Consider the following 20,630-nt stretch of genomic DNA (forward strand, 5'->3'; position numbering starts at 1 on the left):
GACAAGGTGAGTATATTTTTTTTTTTACTTTTTACACATTTTTGGATGATTTTCAGGGAAGGGCTTATATTTTTAAGCCCTTCCCGAAAATTCATCCTGAGATCGCCTGCAGCCCATTGCTTTCAATGGAGCCGGCTGTATTGCTGGCTCCATTGAATTCAATGGGCTGGACAGCGCTCCACTGCTCAGGCCCGTTTCAAAGGAAACGCGTAGAGATGAGCGAACGTACTCGGATAAGCACTACTCGTCCGAGTAATGTGCTTTATCCGAGTACCTCTCTGCTCGTCCTGAAAGATTCGGGACGCGATGCGGAATGGGGAGCTGCAGGGGAGAGCGGGGAGGAACGGAGGGGAGATCTCTCTCTCCTTCTCTCCTGCCCGCTCTGCCCCGCTCCCCGCTGCGACTCACCTGTCAGCAGCGGAGCGCCCCGAATCCTTCAAGACGAGTACAGCGATACTCGGATAAAGCACATTACTCGGACGAGTAGTGCTTATCCGAGTACGTTCGCTCATCTCTAGAAACGCGGCTAGGAGCAGATTTTTCCGGCGATTTTTCGGCCCCGGTCACGCGATTTGCGGATGCGTATCCATCATGCGATCCGCAAATCGCGGCAAAAAACGCCCGTGTGACCGAGGCCTTAATCTGTACCATATGAACAACTTCTAAAATATGTGTTGAGGAAAAAAATAATTTATACGTCAACTTTTGGCACAATTTCCATGCAAAATCCTTGTTGGCCCCATCAAATGGGCCTGAATCCATATGAAAATCTGTAAAAAAAACTCCAAGGCTCAATGGGGGATTTTACTGTTAGATCCATGTTGAAAAGAAATCCAACATGCATCGGACAGTTATTTGGCCTGTGAGAATATGCCCTTATGATAAATTACCACCTATGTGTTAAGTGTATTCTCTGATTGGTCCTTTGAGCAAATTGCATAGTATTTTTTGTGCCATCTCTAATAATAGTTGACTGGAGCCATCCATCCCCATATTGTGCTACCACGCCTTTTAAACATATCAATACTGTACGTTCATCTGTTAACATGAAGTTTTTGTTTGGTAAAAAGAAATGTTAGTCAATATTGCAGTCTGTTCATCTCTTTGAATTCTTCATGTTTAGTCGTAGCTGAAAGGCGTAATTCAGCAGCTCAGATCTCCACCAATTCCTGTTTCTTATGGATGTGCTTGATGTCACAAAAATACTGTATTTCTGGCTAGCACTTCTATAACTTTGTGTTTTTACAGAGTGGAGATGATGAAGAGTACAGAAGAATTTACACCAAAAAAATTAAGCCACGTCTGAAGTCTGATGAGACTCTAGAACCAGAGACCCAGACAAGGACCATCACAGTTACCAGGAAAGTCACTGCTTATACTGTGGATGTGACAGGATCAAAAGACTCAAAAGAGATTGATATAAGCAGCCCTGAATACAAAATCAAGATTCCTCGGCATGAAATAACTGAGATTTCAAAAACCAGTGTGGAGTCAGAAGAAGGTAAAAGAGTGATCAGAATTCCTGGTATTGCTCCATCTGCAAAAAGCTTACATACAAGTGGAGAGTACAGCGTTTCCCTACCAGGAGATTCTTTGAATGTTCACACTACCACTGTGAGATATAAGGGACAGAGCGGGGCACAATTTGAAGGTGAAAGTGATGCTGATTCTCAACTTAGTAGGCAAGCCTCCACAGGCATGCATGTGCCTGATATAAGTGTTTCTGCACCAAAGTTCGAGAGTTATGAAAGGAAAATTAATGTCAAAATGCCCAGATTTGGAGCAGACCATGATATTGGTTTGAGAGGCCCTAATGTCATGGGTGCTTTTGAAGGCACTGGACTTGAGGTAAAGACACCTGATTATGATACTTCAACAAATTCAGCTGTGAACATCAAAGCAAGTCAGGGCACAACTTCAGTTACTTCTAAAATTGGTTTCCAGTCATCCAGTACGACAGTAAAGGGTGCTCAGTTTGATACAAAGAACCCTGAGGGTCTGAAAAATGTAAGCTCTTCTACACAATCCCAGTTTATTAATGTGACTGGAGATATTCAAGCACCTAAAGTAAACATAGACAGTCAGGAAAAAAGTGGTAGATCAGTAAAAATAGTGCTCCCAGGTGAGGACATTAAAATGACAAAATCTGGATCTGTAGGACCAAATTTAGACAGGCAATTCAAGCTCAGCCAATCAAGTCGAGATGGATTAGCAGCCACTGGTGCTAATGTGGACATCACTCCAGAATTTGAAGGAAAAGTGAATACTTCAAAAGTAAATGTGTCAGGGCCCATGGGTTTGATAGGAACTGATACAGAGCTTAAAATGAACATACCCTCATTTAAAATGCCAACATTCGTTTCATCAGAAGCAAATGAACAGATTGTTCAAGGAACAGCATTAGCAGAGGGTAAAAGTGAGACAAGAGTTGCTAATGTACCGAAAATATCCATGCCTAATGTAAGGATAGATGCTAAAGGTTCTAGTAGGGGGATGGAGACTGAGATTCCAGGTATTCAACTTGATCATGATTTAAACCTTGATCTTAAGAGTCCAGAGGTTAACATTGCTCCTAAAGGTGTAGGAATTAAGGGTTCAAACTTTTCCATTGAGGGTCAGCAAGGCCATATACAAATTGCTGATGAGGGAGGCATAGGAGGAAGACTAACAATGCCAAAATTTAACATGCCTACTTTCAGTGTATCAGAATCAAAACCAGAAGGTGGGATTAATATATCAGGCCCTCAAACTGATATTATAAGGGAAGGTGCCATGCATGTGAAAGGTTCCAATGTTGATTTTAAAACTCCAACATTAAACATTTCAAGTCAGTTTGGGAATGTTAAAGGAGGCCATCTAGCTGAACCATCTATAGGTGTCTCTTTGCCAAAAATATCTGAGCCTGATGCAGACCTTACTTTGAAAGGCTCTAAAGAATTAGATTTTTCAAAGCCTAAAGTTAACATTACAGGTCCAACAGTAGACACAAATGCGATAAATATTGGTGAAAAAGTTGAAGGTTTAAAATTTACAGTGCCACCAGTGCAACTTCCAAAATCTGAAACTCATCTAAAAGGTCCAACAGTAGAAGGAAATTTGAAAGGTCTGAATGAAAGTGTTAAAGTACCAGAGGTTGACTTTGTAGCTCCAAAGATTGATTTAGGAACAATAGAAAGTAAAGTTAGTATGCCAAAATTTACCATGCCAAAGTTTGGAATTTCTGAGACAAAATTAGAATCACCACATGTTGATTTAAATCTGCCCAAAAGAGATATAATTGACATCAATGCACCAGAAGTTGAACTTGGTTCTCCAAATGTAGATTTGAAAGGAAAGGGTAAAATAAAAGCACCAAAATTTCATATGCCAAAATTTGGTATTTCTGACTTTAAAACAGAAGGTCCAAAAGTAAAATTGCCTGAAGGTGACATTAAGTTAAGTGGTCCTCAGATAGATACTGGAATTTCAGTGCCAAAGATTGAAGGAGAGTTGAAAGGCCCTAAAATTGATATTAATGCACCTGAGGTAGGCCTAGACACCCCCGATGTAGACATCAAAGGTAAAGTTAAAGGCTCAAAATTCGAGATGCCATCAATAAATCTTCCAGCTATCTCTATGCCTCACATTAATTTGAAAGGCCCACAATGGAAAGGAAGAGCTGATGGGTCTTTGCCTAAAGTAGAAGGAGAGTTAGAGGGTCCTAATGTTGACATAAAGATGCCAGAGGTAGATATTGCAGGTCCAGATCTAGAAATTGAATCTCCAGAAGGAAAACTGAAAATGCCTAAATTTAAATTACCAAAGTTTGGTGTTTCAGGACCAAATGTTGAGGGTCCTGAATGTGATATTAGTCTTCCAAAAGGCGACCTTGGTCTTTCTGGGCCAGATGTAGATGTTGAAACACCTGACATTACATTAAAGGGTTCTAGATTTAAGATGCCATCAATGAATATCAATGTGCCAAAAATGTCTAAGCCTCATGTTGATCTTAGTATGAAAGGTCCAAATATTGAAGGAGAGTTAAAAGGCCCTAATGTTGGGATTAAGGCCCCAGAGGTTGACTTCGAAGCCCCTGATATAGATATTGATGGGAAAGTAAAAGGTCCAAAATTCAAGATGCCATCAGTATCAGTGGGAAAAATGCACATGCCAGATTTTGACATTAATTTAAAAGGTTCTAAGCAGGAAGCTGGTGTTAAGGTTCCTAAAGTTGACATAAAAGCTCCTGAGGTAGATCTTAATGCTCCTGAAGTAGACTTAGATGGGAAAGTATGGGGCCCAACATTCAAGATGCCTTCAATAAGTGCTCCAAAAATACATATGCCTGAATTCGACATGAATCTAAAAGGTCCCAAAGTTGATGCAGATTTAAAATCCCCCCAAGTTGACATTAAGGCACCAGAGGTAGACTTAGAAGCCCCAGATCTGGACCTTGATGGCAAAGTGAAAGGTTCAAAATTTAAGATGCCATCAATGAACATTAATTTACCTAAAATGCCAGATGTGGATCTGAATATAAAAGGCCCTAAATGGAAGAGTGGAGAAGCTGATTTTTCCACTCCAAACTTGGAAGTAGATGTAAAAGGGCCAGCTATGGATGTAAAAGCTCCAGAGGTGGATATTGAAGGCCCTGACTACAAGCTTAAAGGTCCTAAAATTAAGATGCCTTCTATGCCTGATATTGATTTTAATTTGAAAGCACCCAAATTTAAAGCAGGAGCTGATATTAAAGCTCCTAAAATAGAGGGAGATTTGAAAGGTGAAATTGCATGTCCAGATTTAGACGTTAGGGTTCCAGAAGTTGATTTAGAAGCACCTGATATCAATCTGAAAGATGCCGAAGGAAAGCTTAAGATGCCTAAATTTAAAATGCCTAAGTTTGGTTTGTCTGGTTCCAAAGTTGAAGGGAATTTAAAGGGTCCAGAAATTGACATCAATGCACCAGAAGTTGAACTTGGTATTCCAAATGTAGATTTGGAAGGAAAGGGTAAAATAAAAGGACCCAAATTTCATATGCCAACATTTGGCATTTCTGGCTTTAAAACAGAAGGTCCAGAAGTTAAATTGCCTGAAGGTGACATTAAGTTCCGTGGTCCTCAGATAGATACTGGAATTTCAGTGCCAAAGATTGAAGGAGAGCTGAAAGGCCCTAAAGTTGATATTAAGGCACCTGAGGTAGACCTAGATACCCCTGATGTAGACATTGAAGGTAAAGTTAAAGGCTCAAAATTCAGGATGCCATCAATGAATCTTCCAGATATCTCCATGCCTAACATTAATCTTCCAGATATCTCTATGCCTAACATTAATTTGAAAGGCCCACATTGGAAAGGAAGAGCTGATGGGTCTTTGCCTAAAGTAGAAGGAGAGTTAGAGGGTCCTAATGTTGACATAAAGATGCCAGAGGTAGGTATTGCAGGTCCAGATCTAGAAATTGAATCTCCAGAAGGAAAACTGAAAATGCCTAAATTTAAATTACCAAAGTTTGGTGTTTCGGGACCAAATGTTGAAGGTCCTGAATGTGATATTAGTCTTCCAAAAGGTGACCTTGGTCTTTCTGGGCCAGATGTAGATGTTGATACACCTGACATTACATTGAAGGGCTCTAAATTTAAGATGCCATCACTTAATTTTAATATGCCAAAAATGTCTAAGCCTCATGTTGATCTTAGTATGAAAGGTCCTAATATTGAAGGAGATTTAAAAGGCCCTAATGTTGACATTAATGCTCCCGAGTTTGATCTTGAAGCCCCTGATATAGATATTGATGGGAAAGTAAAAGATCCAAAATTCAAGATGCCATCATTATCACTAGGAAAAATGCACATGCCAGATTTTGACATTAATTTAAAAGGTTCTAAACAGGAAGCTGGTGTTAAGGTTCCTAAAGTTGACATAAAGGGACCTGAGGTGGATCTTAATGCTCCTGAAGTAGACCTAGATGGGAAAGTAAAGGGCCCAAAATTCAAGATGCCTTCAATAAGTGCTCCAAAAATACATATGCCTGAATTTGACATGAATCTAAAAGGTCCCAAAGTTGATGCAGATTTAAAATGCCCCCAAGTTGACATTAAGGCACCAGAGGTAGACTTAGAAGCCCCAGATCTGGACCTTGATGGTAAAGTGAAAGGTTCAAAATTTAAGATGCCATCAATGAACATTAATTTACCTAAAATGCCAGATGTGGATCTGAATATAAAAGGCCCTAAGTGGAAGAGTGGAGAAGCTGATTTTTCCACTCCCAACTTGGAAGTAGATGTAAAAGGGCCAGCTATGGATGTAAAAGCACCAGAGGTAGATATTGAAGGCCCTGACTACAAGCTTAAAGGTCCTAAAATTAAGATGCCTTCTATGCCTGATATTGATTTTAATTTGAAAGCCCCCAAATTTAAAGCAGGAGCTGACATTAAAACTCCTAAACTAGAGGGTGATTTGAAAGGTGAAATTACATGTCCAGATTTAGATGTTAAGGTCCCAGAAGTTGATTTAGAAGCACCTGATATCAATCTGAAAGGTGCAGAAGGAAAGCTTAAGATGCCTAAATTTAAAATGCCTAAGTTTGGTTTGTCTGGTTCCAAAGCTGAAGGCAATTTAAAGGGTCCAGAAATTGACATCAATGCACCAGAAGTTGAACTTGGTATTCCAAATGTAGATTTGGAAGGAAAGGGTAAAATAAAAGGGCCTAAATTTCATATGCCAAAATTTGGCATTTCTGGCTTTAAAACAGAAGGTCCAGAAGTTAAATTGCCTGAAGGTGACTTTAAGTTAAGTGGTCCTCAGATAGATACTGGAATTTCAGTGCCAAAGATTGAAGGAGAGCTGAAAGGCCCTAAAGTTGATATTAAGGCACCTGAGGTAGACCTAGACACCCCCGATGTAGACATTGAAGGTAAAGTTAAAGGCTCAAAATTCAAGATGCCATCAATGAATCTTCCAGACATCTCCATGCCTAACATTAATCTTCCAGATATCTCTATGCCTAACATTAATTTGAAAGGCCCACATTGGAAAGGAAGAGCTGATGGGTCTTTGCCTAAAGTAGAAGGAGAGTTAGAGGGTCCTAATGTTGACATAAAGATGCCAGAGGTAGATATTGCAGGTCCAGATCTAGAAATTGAATCTCCAGAAGGAAAACTGAAAATGCCTAAATTTAAATTACCAAAGTTTGGTGTTTCGGGACCAAATGTTGAAGGTCCTGAATGTGATATTAGTCTTCCAAAAGGTGACCTTGGTCTTTCTGGGCCAGATGTAGATGTTGATACACCTGACATTACATTGAAGGGCCCTAAATTTAAGATGCCATCACTTAATTTTAATATGCCAAAAATGTCTAAGCCTCATGTTGATCTTAGTATGAAAGGTCCTAATATTGAAGGAGATTTCAAAGGCCCCAATGTTGACATTAATGCTCCCGAGGTTGATCTTGAAGCCCCTGATCTAGATATTGATGGGAAAGTAAAAGGTCCAAAATTCAAGATGCCATCATTATCACTAGGAAAAATGCACATGCCAGATTTTGACATTAATTTAAAAGGTTCTAAACAGGAAGGAGGTGTTAAGGTTCCTAAAGTTGACATAAAGGGACCTGAGGTAGATCTTAATGCTCCTGAAGTAGACCTAGATGGGAAAGTAAAGGGCCCAAAATTCAAGATGCCTTCAATAAGTGCTCCAAAAATACATATGCCTGAATTCGACATGAATCTAAAAGGTCCCAAAGTTGATGCAGATTTAAAATGCCCCCAAGTTGACATTAAGGCACCAGAGGTAGACTTAGAAGCCCCAGATCTGGACCTTGATGGTAAAGTGAAAGGTTCAAAATTTAAGATGCCATCAATGAACATTAATTTACCTAAAATGCCAGATGTGGATCTGAATATAAAAGGCCCTAAGTGGAAGAGTGGAGAAGCTGATTTTTCCACTCCCAACTTGGAAGTAGATGTAAAAGGGCCAGCTATGGATGTAAAAGCTCCAGAGGTGGATATTGAAGGCCCTGACTACAAGCTTAAAGGTCCTAAAATTAAGATGCCTTCTATGCCTGATATTGATTTTAATTTGAAAGCACCCAAATTTAAAGCAGGAGCTGACATTAAAGCTCCTAAACTAGAGGGAGATTTGAAAGGTGAAATTACATGTCCAGATTTAGATGTTAAGGTCCCAGAAGTTGATTTAGAAGCACCTGATATCAATCTGAAAGGTGCAGAAGGAAAGCTTAAGATGCCTAAATTTAAAATGCCTAAGTTTGGTTTGTCTGGTTCCAAAGCTGAAGGGAATTTAAAGGGCCCAGAAATTGACATCAGTGCACCAGAAGTTGAACTTGGTATTCCAAATGTAGATTTGGAAGGAAAGGGTAAAATAAAAGGACCTAAATTTCACATGCCAAAATTTGGCATTTCTGGCTTCAAAACAGAAGGTCCAGAAGTCAAATTACCTGAAGGTGACTTTAAGTTAAGTGGTCCACAGATAGATACTGGAATTTCAGTGCCAAAGATTGAAGGAGAGTTGAAAGGCCCTAAAGTTGATATTAAGGTACCTGAGGTAGACCTAGACACCCCCGATGTAGACTTTGAAGGTAAGGTTAAAGGCTCAAAATTCAAGATGCCATCAATGAATCTTCCAGATATCTCTATGCCTCACATTAATTTCAAAGGCCCACATTGGAAAGGAAGAGCTGATGGGTCTTTGCCTAAAGTTGAAGGAGAGTTAGAGGGTCCTAATGTTGACATAAAGATGCCAGAGGTAGATATTGCAGGTCCAGATCTAGAAATTGAATCTCCAGAAGGAAAACTGAAAATGCCTAAATTTAAATTACCAAAGTTTGGTGTTTCGGGACCAAATGTTGAGGGTCCTGAATGTGATATTAGTCTTCCAAAAGGTGACCTTGGTCTTTCTGGGCCAGATGTAGATGTTGATACACCTGACATTACATTGAAGGGCCCTAAATTTAAGATGCCATCACTTAATTTTAATATGCCAAAAATGTCTAAGCCTCATGTTGATCTTAGTATGAAAGGTCCTAATATTGAAGGAGATTTAAAAGGCCCTAATGTTGACATTAATGCTCCAGAGGTTGATCTTGAAGCCCCTGATATAGATATTGATGGGAAAGTAAAAGGTCCAAAATTCAAGATGCCATCATTATCACTAGGAAAAATGCACATGCCAGATTTTGACATTAATTTAAAAGGTTCTAAACCGGAAGGAGGTGTTAAGGTTCCTAAAGTTGACATAAAGGGACCTGAGGTAGATCTTAATGCTCCTGAAGTAGACCTAGATGGGAAAGTAAAGGGCCCAAAATTCAAGATGCCTTCAATAAGTGCTCCAAAAATACATATGCCTGAATTCGACATGAATCTAAAAGGTCCCAAAGTTGATGCAGATTTAAAATGCCCCCAAGTTGACATTAAGGCACCAGAGGTAGACTTAGAAGCCCCAGATCTGGACCTTGATGGTAAAGTGAAAGGTTCAAAATTTAAGATGCCATCAATGAACATTAATTTACCTAAAATGCCAGATGTGGATCTGAATATAAAAGGCCCTAAGTGGAAGAGTGGAGAAGCTGATTTTTCCACTCCCAACTTGGAAGTAGATGTAAAAGGGCCAGCTATGGATGTAAAAGCGCCAGAGGTGGATATTGAAGGCCCTGACTACAAGCTTAAAGGTCCTAAAATTAAGATGCCTTCTATGCCTGATATTGATTTTAATTTGAAAGCCCCCAAATTTAAAGCAGGAGCTGACATTAAAGCTCCTAAACTAGAGGGAGATTTGAAAGGTGAAATTACATGTCCAGATTTAGATGTTAAGGTCCCAGAAGTTGATTTAGAAGCACCTGATATCAATCTGAAAGGTGCAGAAGGAAAGCTTAAGATGCCTAAATTTAAAATGCCTAAGTTTGGTTTGTCTGGTTCCAAAGCTGAAGGGAATTTAAAGGGCCCAGAAATTGACATCAGTGCACCAGAAGTTGAACTTGGTATTCCAAATGTAGATTTGGAAGGAAAGGGTAAAATAAAAGGACCTAAATTTCACATGCCAAAATTTGGCATTTCTGGCTTCAAAGCAGAAGGTCCAGAAGTCAAATTACCTGAAGGTGACTTTAAGTTAAGTGGTCCACAGATAGATACTGGAATTTCAGTGCCAAAGATTGAAGGAGAGTTGAAAGGCCCTAAAGTTGATATTAAGGCACCTGAGGTAGACCTAGACAGCCCCGATGTAGACTTTGAAGGTAAGGTTAAAGGCTCAAAATTCAAGATGCCATCAATGAATCTTCCAGATATCTCTATGCCTCACATTAATTTCAAAGGCCCACATTGGAAAGGAAGAGCTGATGGGTCTTTGCCTAAAGTTGAAGGAGAGTTAGAGGGTCCTAATGTTGACATAAAGATGCCAGAGGTAGATATTGCAGGTCCAGATCTAGAAATTGAATCTCCAGAAGGAAAACTGAAAATGCCTAAATTTAAATTACCAAAGTTTGGTGTTTCGGGACCAAATGTTGAGGGTCCTGAATGTGATATTAGTCTTCCAAAAGGTGACCTTGGTCTTTCTGGGCCAGATGTAGATGTTGATACACCTGACATTACATTGAAGGGCCCTAAATTTAAGATGCCATCACTTAATTTTAATATGCCAAAAATGTCTAAGCCTCATGTTGATCTTAGTATGAAAGGTCCTAATATTGAAGGAGATTTAAAAGGCCCTAATGTTGACATTAATGCTCCCGAGGTTGATCTTGAAGCCCCTGATCTAGATATTGATGGGAAAGTAAAAGGTCCAAAATTCAAGATGCCATCATTATCACTAGGAAAAATGCACATGCCAGATTTTGACATTAATTTAAAAGGTTCTAAACCGGAAGGAGGTGTTAAGGTTCCTAAAGTTGACATAAAGGGACCTGAGGTAGATCTTAATGCTCCTGAAGTAGACCTAGATGGGAAAGTAAAGGGCCCAAAATTCAAGATGCCTTCAATAAGTGCTCCAAAAATACATATGCCTGAATTTGACATGAATCTAAAAGGTCCCAAGGTTGATGCAGATTTAAAATGCCCCCAAGTTGACATTAAGGCACCAGAGTTAGACTTAGAAGCCCCAGATCTGGACCTTGATGGTAAAGTGAAAGGTTCAAAATTTAAGATGCCATCAATGAACATTAATTTACCTAAAATGCCAGATGTGGATCTGAATGTAAAAGGCCCTAAGTGGAAGAGTGGAGAAGCTGATTTTTCCACTCCAAACGTGGAAGTAGATGTAAAAGGGCCAGCTATGGATGTCAAAGCTCCAGAGGTGGATATTGAAGGCCCTGACTACAAGCTTAAAGGTCCTAAAATTAAGATGCCTTCTATGCCTGATATTGATTTTAATTTGAAAGGACCAAAATTTAAAGCAGGAGCTGACATTAAAGCTCCTAAACTAGAGGGAGATTTGAAAGGTGAAATTACATGTCCAGATTTAGATGTTAAGGTCCCAGAAGTTGATTTAGAAGCACCTGATATCAATCTGAAAGGTGCAGAAGGAAAGCTTAAGATGCCTAAATTTAAAATGCCTAAGTTTGGTTTGTCTGGTTCCAAAGCTGAAGGCAATTTAAAGGGTCCAGAAATTGACATCAATGCACCAGAAGTTGAACTTGGTATTCCAAATGTAGATTTGGAAGGAAAGGGTAAAATAAAAGGACCCAAATTTCATATGCCAAAATTTGGCATTTCTGGCTTCAAAACAGAAGGTCCAGAAGTTAAATTACCTGAAGGTAACTTTAAGTTAAGTGGTCCTCAGATAGATACTGGAATTTCAGTGCCAAAGATTGAAGGAGAGCTGAAAGGCCCTAAAGTTGATATTAAGGCACCTGAGGTAGACCTAGACACCCCCGATGTAGACATTGAAGGTAAAGTTAAAGGCTCAAAATTCAGGATGCCATCAATGAATCTTCCAGATATCTCCATGCCTAACATTAATCTTCCAGATATCTCTATGCCTAACATTAATTTGAAAGGCCCACATTGGAAAGGAAGAGCTGATGGGTCTTTGCCTAAAGTTGAAGGAGAGTTAGAGGGTCCTAATGTTGATATAAAGATGCCAGAGGTAGGTATTGCAGGTCCAGATCTAGAAATTGAATCTCCAGAAGGAAAACTGAAAATGCCTAAATTTAAATTACCAAAGTTTGGTGTTTCGGGACCAAATGTTGAGGGTCCTGAATGTGATATTAGTCTTCCAAAAGGGGACCTTGGTCTTTCTGGGCCAGATGTAGATCTTGAAACACCTGACATTACATTGAAGGGCCCTAAATTTAAGATGCCATCACTTAATTTTAATATGCCAAAAATGTCTAAGCCTCATGTTGATCTTAGTATGAAAGGTCCTAATATTGAAGGAGATTTAAAAGGCCCTAATGTTGACATTAATGCTCCCGAGGTTGATCTTGAAGCCCCTGATATAGATATTGATGGGAAAGTAAAAGGTCCAAAATTCAAGATGCCATCATTATCTCTAGGAAAAATGCACATGCCAGATTTTGACATTAATTTAAAAGGTTCTAAACCGGAAGGAGGTGTTAAGGTTCCTAAAGTTGACATAAAGGGACCTGAGGTAGATCTTAATGCTCCTGAAGTAGACCTAGATGGGAAAGTAAAGGGCCCAAAATTCAAGATGCCTTCAATAAGTGCTCCAAAAATACATATGCCTGAATTTGACATGAATCTAAAAGGTCCCAAGGTTGATGCAGATTTAAAATGCCCCCAAGTTGACATTAAGGCACCAGAGTTAGACTTAGAAGCCCCAGATCTGGACCTTGATGGTAAAGTGAAAGGTTCAAAATTTAAGATGCCATCAATGAACATTAATTTACCTAAAATGCCAGATGTGGATCTGAATGTAAAAGGCCCTAAGTGGAAGAGTGGAGAAGCTGATTTTTCCACTCCAAACGTGGAAGTAGATGTAAAAGGGCCAGCTATGGATGTCAAAGCTCCAGAGGTGGATATTGAAGGCCCTGACTACAAGCTTAAAGGTCCTAAAATTAAGATGCCTTCTATGCCTGATATTGATTTTAATTTGAAAGGACCAAAATTTAAAGCAGGAGCGGATACTGAAGTAGGCAGTGCTGATTTTGACTATGAAGTACCCACTGGGAATGTAGAAGGACCTGATGGGAAATTTAAAATGCCAAAATTCAAAATACCAAAGTTTGGCATTTCAGGCCCCAGTGCAGAAGGTTCTTCTGTAGATGTTGACTGGTCTGGACCAAAAGTGAATTTAAAAACACCAGAGGTAGAAGTTGAAAGCCCAGAAGGAAAAGTTAAAGGTCCCAAAATTAAAATGCCAGCAGTTAACTTAAGTATGCCTCATGTTTCCATGCCTGAAATAGATCTCAATGTAAAAGGTCCTAAATTAAAAGGAGGAATAGATGGACCTGATGCAAAAATTGAAGCAGGTATAAAAGATCCAAAGATTGATATCAAGGCTCCTGAGTTAGAGGTTCCTAGTGCTTCATTATCTGCTGAATTACCAGAGGGTAAGGTTAAAGGATCTAAATTTAAGTTACCATCTTGGGGATTTTCAAAACCAAGTGTATCCATGCCCGATGTAGATCTTAATTTGAAAGGGCCTAAAGTTAAAGGTGACATAGATGTTACAGCAAAGGGTGGAAGTCTTAAAGGACCAGAATTGGGAGTTGGGTTGCCTGAAATAGATATTGATGTACCTGAGACGAAGGTTAAAAAATCGAAATTCAGACTTCCAAAATTTAACTTTTCAGGAAATAAGACACAAGCAGCCAGTGTTGACATAAAAGTTCCAAAAACTGATATTGATGTTAGTGGACCTGATGTGGATATTCCTAATTTGGAAGCAAAGGGCAAATCTCCAAAATTTAAAATGCCATCATTAAACATAACAAGCCCTAAAGTGTCAGTACCAGATGTAGAATTAAATGTGAAAGGACCTAAATTTGAAGAAGATTTGAAAGGGCCTAAAATTAACATCAGCAACCCGGATTTGGAAGCACCAGATATAGATATTGATGGCAAAGTTAAAAGTCCCAGGCTTAAGATGCCGTCCATGCCTGATGTTGATTTCAATCTGAAAGGTCCAAAACTTGCAGGTGACTTAAAAGGTCCCAATATTGACATTAAAGGTCCTGAGTTGAATGTTGAAGGTCCAGACATTGAGTTAGAGACACCAGATGTCAATTTGAAAGGCTCAGAAACAAAATTCAAAATGCCCAAATTTAAAATGCCTAAATTTGGTATGTCAGGGCCAAAAGTTGAAGGATTAGATGTAGATGGTAGCTTGCCCAAAGGAGAATTTGATATATCTGTTCCAAATGTAGATATTAAGGCTCCTGAGATTGATATTGAGGGCCCAGAAGGGAAGTGGAAAGGTCCAAATCTAAAGATGCCATCAATGAATATTGATATTCCAAAAGTAAGTATGCCAAATTTTGACTTAAACTTGAAAGGCCCAAAAGCTGAGGGGGATTTCAAAGGACCCAAAGTAGAAATCAATGTACCTAAACTTGAAGGAGATATGAAAGGTCCCAATATTGATATTGAAGGTCGAGGCATTGAATTAGGGGCACCAGATATGAGTATAAAAGGTGCTGGAGGAAAATTCAAAATGCCCAAATTTGGTATATCAGGGCCAAAACTGGGAGGATTAGATGCAGATGCTAGCTTACCCAAAGTTGATATATCTGGTCCAAATGTAGATATTAAGGCTCCTGAGGTTGACATTGAGGGCCCAGAAGGGAAGTGGAAAGGTCCGAATCTAAAGATGCCATCCATAAGTATGGATGGCAAAGTTAAAGATCCTAAGTTTAAGGGTGACTTAAAAGGACCCAATATTGACATAAAAGGTCCTGAATTAAATGTTGACGGTCCGGACATTGAGTTTGAGACACCAGATGTCGATTTGAAAGGCTCAGAAGCAAAATTCAAAATGCCCAAATTTAAAATGCCTAAATTTGGTATGTCAGGGCCAAAAGTGGAAGGCTTAGATGCAGATGCTAGCTTGCCCAAAGGAGAGTTTGATATATCTGTTCCAAATGTAGATATCAAGGCTCCTGAGGTTGACATTGAGGGCCCAGAAGGGAAGTGGAAAGGTCCAAATCTAAAGATGCCATCAATGAATATTGATATCCCAAAAGTAAGTATGCCAAATTTTGATTTAAATTTAAAAGGCCCAAAAGTTGAGGGGGATTTCAAAGGACCCAAAGTAGATATCAATGTCCCTAAATTTAAAGGAGATTTGAAAGGTCCCAATATTGATATTGAAGGACCAGGCATTGAATTAGGGGCGCCAGATATGAGTGTGAAAGATGCTGAAGGAAAATTCAAAATGCCCAAATTTGGTATATCAGGGCCAAAAGTGGAAGGCTTAGATGTAGATGCTAGCTTACCCAAAGTTGATATGTCTGGCCCACATGTAGATATTAAGGCTCCTGAGGTTGACATTGAGGGCCCAGAAGGGAAGTGGAAAGGTCCAAGTCTAAAGATGCCGTCAATGAATATTGATTTTCCAAAAGTAAGTATGCCAAATTTTGATTTAAATTTAAAAGGCCCAAAAGTTGAGGGGGATTTCAAAGGACCCAAAGTTGACATCAAGGTCCCTAAACTTGAAGGAGATTTGAAAGGTCCCAATATTGATATTGAAGGTCCAGGTATTGAATTAGGAGCGCCAGATATTAGTGTGAAAGATGCTGAAGGAAAATTCAAAATGCCTAAATTTAAAATGCCTAAATTTGGTATGTCAGGGCCAAAAGTGGAAGGCTTGGCTGCAGATGCTAGCTTGCCCAAAGGAGAGTTTGATATATCTGTTCCGAATGTAGATATTAAGGCTCCTGAGATTGACATTGAGGGCCCAGAAGGGAAGTGGAAAGGTCCAAATCTAAAGATGCCATCAATGAATATTGATATCCCAAAAGTAAGTATGCCAAATTTTGACTTAAACTTGAAAGGCCCAAAAGTTGAGGGGGATTTAAAAGGACCCAAAGTAGATATCAATGTCCCTAAATTTAAAGGAGATTTGAAAGGTCCCAAAATTGATATTGAAAGTCCAGGCATTGAATTAGGGGCGCCAGATATAAGTGTGAAAGATGCTGAAGGGAAGTTCAAAATGCCCAAATTTGGTATATCAGGGCCAAAAGTGGAAGGATTAAATGTAGATGGTAGCTTACCCAAAGTTGATATATCTGGTCCACATGTAGATATTAAGGCTCCTGAGGTTGATATTGAGGGCCCAGAAGGGAAGTGGAAAGGTCCAAATCTAAAGATGCCATCAATGAATATTGATATTCCAAAAGTGAGTATGCCAAATTTTGATTTAAATTTAAAAGGCCCAAAAATTGAGGGAGATTTCAAAGGACCCAAAGTTGACATCAAGGTCCCTAAACTTGAAGGAGATTTGAAAGGTCCCAATATTGATATTGAAGGTCCAGGCATTGAATTAGGAGCGCCAGATATCAGTGTGAAAGATGCTGAGGGAAAATTCAAAATGCCCAAATTTAAAATGCCTAAATTTGGTATGTCAGGGCCAAAAGTGGAAGGATTAGATGCAGATGCTAGCTTGCCCAAAGGAGAATTTGATATATCTGTTCCAAATGTAGATATTAAGGCTCCTGAGATTGATATTGAGGGCCCAGAAGGGAAGTGGAAAGGTCCAAATCTAAAGATGCCATCAATGGATATTGATTTTCCAAAAGTAACTATGCCGAATCTTGACTTAAATGTGAAAGGTCCAAAAGTTGAAGGTGATTTGAAAGGACATAAAGTAGACATCAAGGGCCCAGAATTTAAAATGCCTAAATTTGGTATGTCAGGTCCAAAAGTGGAAGGATTAGATGTAGATACTAGTTTACCCAAAGGAAAAGTTATTTCTGGTGCTAATGTAGATATTAGGGCTCCTGAGATCAAACTTGAAGGCTCTGATGGTAAGATTAAAGGATCTAAATTTAAGATGCCTCCACTGAACCTACCAGATGTATCCTTGCCAGAAGTAAGTTTGAAAGGGCCCAAAATTAAAGGGGATGGAGATTTTTCTGGTCCAAAACTAGAAGGAGATATAAATGTAAAGAGTCCAACTTTAAAAGGAAATCTTGATGTCACTGGACCAAAATTAGAAGGTGACTTTAAAAGCCCAGGATTTGATGCAGATATTGACATCACTGAGGGTAATATGAAAGTACCAAAAGTTAAGAAACCAAAATTTGGTTTTGGCCTTAAGTCACCTAAAGCAGAAGTCAAAGCCCCTTCTGTAGATGTTTCTTGTCCCGAAGTAGATTTTGATGCAGAAGGGCCTGAATTAAATGTCACTGGCAAGGGAAAAAAGGGAAAATTTAAAATGCCAAAAATTCACATGAGTGGCCCAAAAATAAAAGGCAAAAAGGGTGATTTTGATATAAGTGCTCCTGATATAGATAATGACATAAATCTTAATGCCCCTGATGTTGATTTAAATGTGTCAGGTGGGGATGCAGGCTTAAAATCAGCTAAAACGCGGAAACCATTATTTGGAAAAATTCATTTTCCTGACGTGGAGTTTGATATAAAGTCTCCAAAACTGAAGGGAGATGGTTCTCTTCAAAGCCCTAAAGCAGACATAAAGACTCCAGATTTAGATATTGGTGGTGAAATAAAGATGCCAGAAGCTGACTTAACAGCTTCAGGAGTAAGCATTGAAGGCGGTGATGTAAAGATGAAAAAAACCGCATTTAAGCTTCCAGGTTTTAATATGTCAGGCACCAAAGTAGAAGTTCCGAATGCAGATCTTTCACTTTCTAAAGGAAATGTTGACCTTTCTGGTCCAAAAATAGATGTGGCAACCCCTACCCTAGATGTCAAAACTGGTACACTGAGTATTAACAACGAGTTACCTAATTTTGCCATTGACACCTCTGCACTCAAACCAGGTATTAATGCTAGTTTGCAAGGACCAAAAGTTAAAGCCGATAAAGTAGGCTCTGTAAATGTTGATGTAAATCCTCTCAATATAAACATTTCTGGTTCGAGTGGAAAAATGACTGTGCCGGAATTTGGTATTTCAGGATCAGGTAGATCTGACGTTAACTTTGATACAAAATTCAAAACTACGCAGCTGGATGCCAGCCTCCAAGGCCCTTCCATTACAACATCTGCAGCTGATATCACTTTTCCAAAAGTATCTGCGTCAGACACTGATGTAACTTTTAAAGGACCAAAGATTGAAGGAGAGTTTGGAAGTTCTGCTGGAATTGATTTACCAGGTATAAATGTGAAAGGTATTGGCACTCAGGTAGGACTGTCTGGTCCACAACTGCAAGGACCCCACATTCAGTTACCAAAGGGGGAATTTTCTGTAACTAGACCAGAAGCTGAGATTTCTGGTAAAGCTGGAGTTTCAGATTTGCATATAAAAGGACCTTCATTTCAGACATCCTCTGAAAGTAAATTTTCTGCCCCAGGAATTAATGTTAGTGGGCAAGGTATAGATTTGAAAGGAGACTTTTCAAGTGGTGCACAATACTTAAAGGGGTCAGATGGGCTAAGAACAGAATGGACAAATGTAAAAGGTGATTTGACCCATTCTAAAGTTGAAGGAGGGTTAAATGTGAAATCATTAGATATGAATCTAGAAAGTTCTGCTGGTAAAATTACCTTTCCCAGACTTTTGATGCCAAAATTTACCACTTCTGGACCTGAGCTATCAGGAAGAGAGGTGGGAGTTGATGTAGACTTTCCATCTGCAGATCTGCAATTTGCAAAGTCTGGCCAAGCAGATGTGAATTTAGAAGAAAGTGACATGAAAATTAAAAAGTCTAAAATAAAAATGCCCAAGTTGAACTTTAAATCCAAAGGAAAAGGTGATGCTATCCTCCCAGATGTCTCAATGTCTGGGTCAAAGGGTGACTTTGAAAGTTCAAAGGCCAGTTTAGGCTCTGCTGAAGGAGGACTGGGGTCTGCTTCTCTTGAAGTCGAGAAGCCTGCAAAGTATGAATTTTCCTTATTTACCAGCAAGAAGACAAGACATAGATCTTCCTCTTTGAGTGAGGAGAAGGATGAATCAACACACTCTTCACCAAGTGGCACATTAGAAGCAGAAGGATCGTTGTCTGTAGAGGGGGGCAAAAAGAAGGGGAAACACTCTAAGATTAAATTTGGTACATTTGGTGGCTTGGGATCTAAATCAAAGGGTTCTTATGAGGTCACATTAAGTGATGATGAAAACGTCCAAGGAAGTGGAGCTTCTCTCTCTTCCCATAAGTCCAGAGTGTCTTCATCCTCAAGCAGTGATAGTGCAACAAAAGCAGGTGTCCGTCTTCCTAAAGTGGAACTCACTGTTGCTAAAAAGAAAGAATGAAACTCCTTTTTAAACCTAGCATGTATATAAATATATATATCTGTGTGTTTGTACATACATTTGCAGCCTTTATATAATGGTAATTCTTTAAGTGAACAGTAAAGACACAAACAATTGCTAAAATAAAAACAGACAAAAATCTTACTTGTCTAATAAATTCCATGCACTCATTAAACCTTTCACTACCGAAGCCGTTTTATATGTAAACATGACAGGCAGTGAATGGTTTAATGGCTGTTGGAGTATAAGAATTTGTACATGGAAATATATTTTTCCATATTATTTTTTTAACTTGCTTTTACAGTCTATGTTTTCTTTTGTGGGGCGTTACAGATTAGATGCAAACCAATTTATAAAAAAAAAAAAAACACTGTAAATTGCATTGAACCAGATGGACTACTAAAATACAGGGAGTTGTTACAAATAGTGGTAACAGAAAGCCTATGTAAAACTTCAAATAATTGTGGTTTGAACAGAGTTTTCTACTCTTCAAAATATACAAAAATAATCTAAATATTTTTTAAATTTTTTATTTATAAATTTGGTAAATTTGGTCCAAATAGTAAGAATAATTGTTGTGACTTAGACGCATACATTATTTAAAGATTCCATAGGATTTCTTCATCTTGTCATCCCTGTCTTTTGCAACCATTGGTTCATTGCTATTTTTTTCATCTGTGCTATAAGAATTTCTTCTTCTAACGTCATACCTAAACTGCCGCTTGTATTTTGTTGGACATAAACAAGATTTGCTTTTAATTCTAGCATATGATTTCAAATAAACAGTTTTACTTCAGAAATCTGTAAGCACTTCATTAAGAAATGTGTTACGGTGGATTGTTCAAGTCAAAATAAAGCTTCTAACCTTTATAAAAATAACTTGTGTTCATATTCTGTTGCGAAATGTCCCGTCTTTATACACACACTGGAATGCACACCATTACCGTTAGAAATGACATCAGTGCCTCCTGACGTTTCATGGGTGGTTGTAATTGGGTTGCAAGAATTAGGCCTGTGTCACATGTGAGTATTTGCACGGGCAATATGCAGAAAATAGAACTCATTAATTTCAATGGGTTTGTTCAATTGCGCTTATTTGGCATGTGCAATTAGGTCATGAAAAAAATATACAGCATGTTGTATTTTCCTGCGCATTTGCATGAACCCATTAAACTAATTGGCCATTTCAATGGCTGAAGGCATCGGTGGATGCTTTTTGCGCAAGAAAAAGTACAGTAAAAATGCTGATGCGCACACAAAAACAGTGCAAATGCACATGCAAATATGCTTATGTGACAGAGGCCTTAGTGATACTATTA

At 38.9% G+C, this 20,630-nt stretch overlaps 1 protein-coding gene across 1 annotated transcript in view; it reads left to right on the forward strand.

Moving 5' to 3' along the window:
• The window catches only part of AHNAK (AHNAK nucleoprotein), a 67,694-nt gene extending 47,504 nt beyond the window's left edge, over window positions 1-20,190 (forward strand). The window contains exon 5 of the mRNA XM_066582726.1: window positions 1,249-20,190. Within this exon, the coding sequence (XP_066438823.1) occupies window positions 1,249-19,311 (18,063 nt within the window). The 3' untranslated portion in view covers window positions 19,312-20,190. The remainder of the gene's footprint in view (window positions 1-1,248) is intronic.
• Window positions 20,191-20,630: the final 440 nt, after the last annotated feature.

Source organism: Eleutherodactylus coqui, chromosome 11 (genome assembly GCF_035609145.1).
Source record: "Eleutherodactylus coqui strain aEleCoq1 chromosome 11, aEleCoq1.hap1, whole genome shotgun sequence".
In the NCBI taxonomy this organism is placed as follows: Eukaryota; Metazoa; Chordata; class Amphibia; order Anura; family Eleutherodactylidae; genus Eleutherodactylus; species Eleutherodactylus coqui.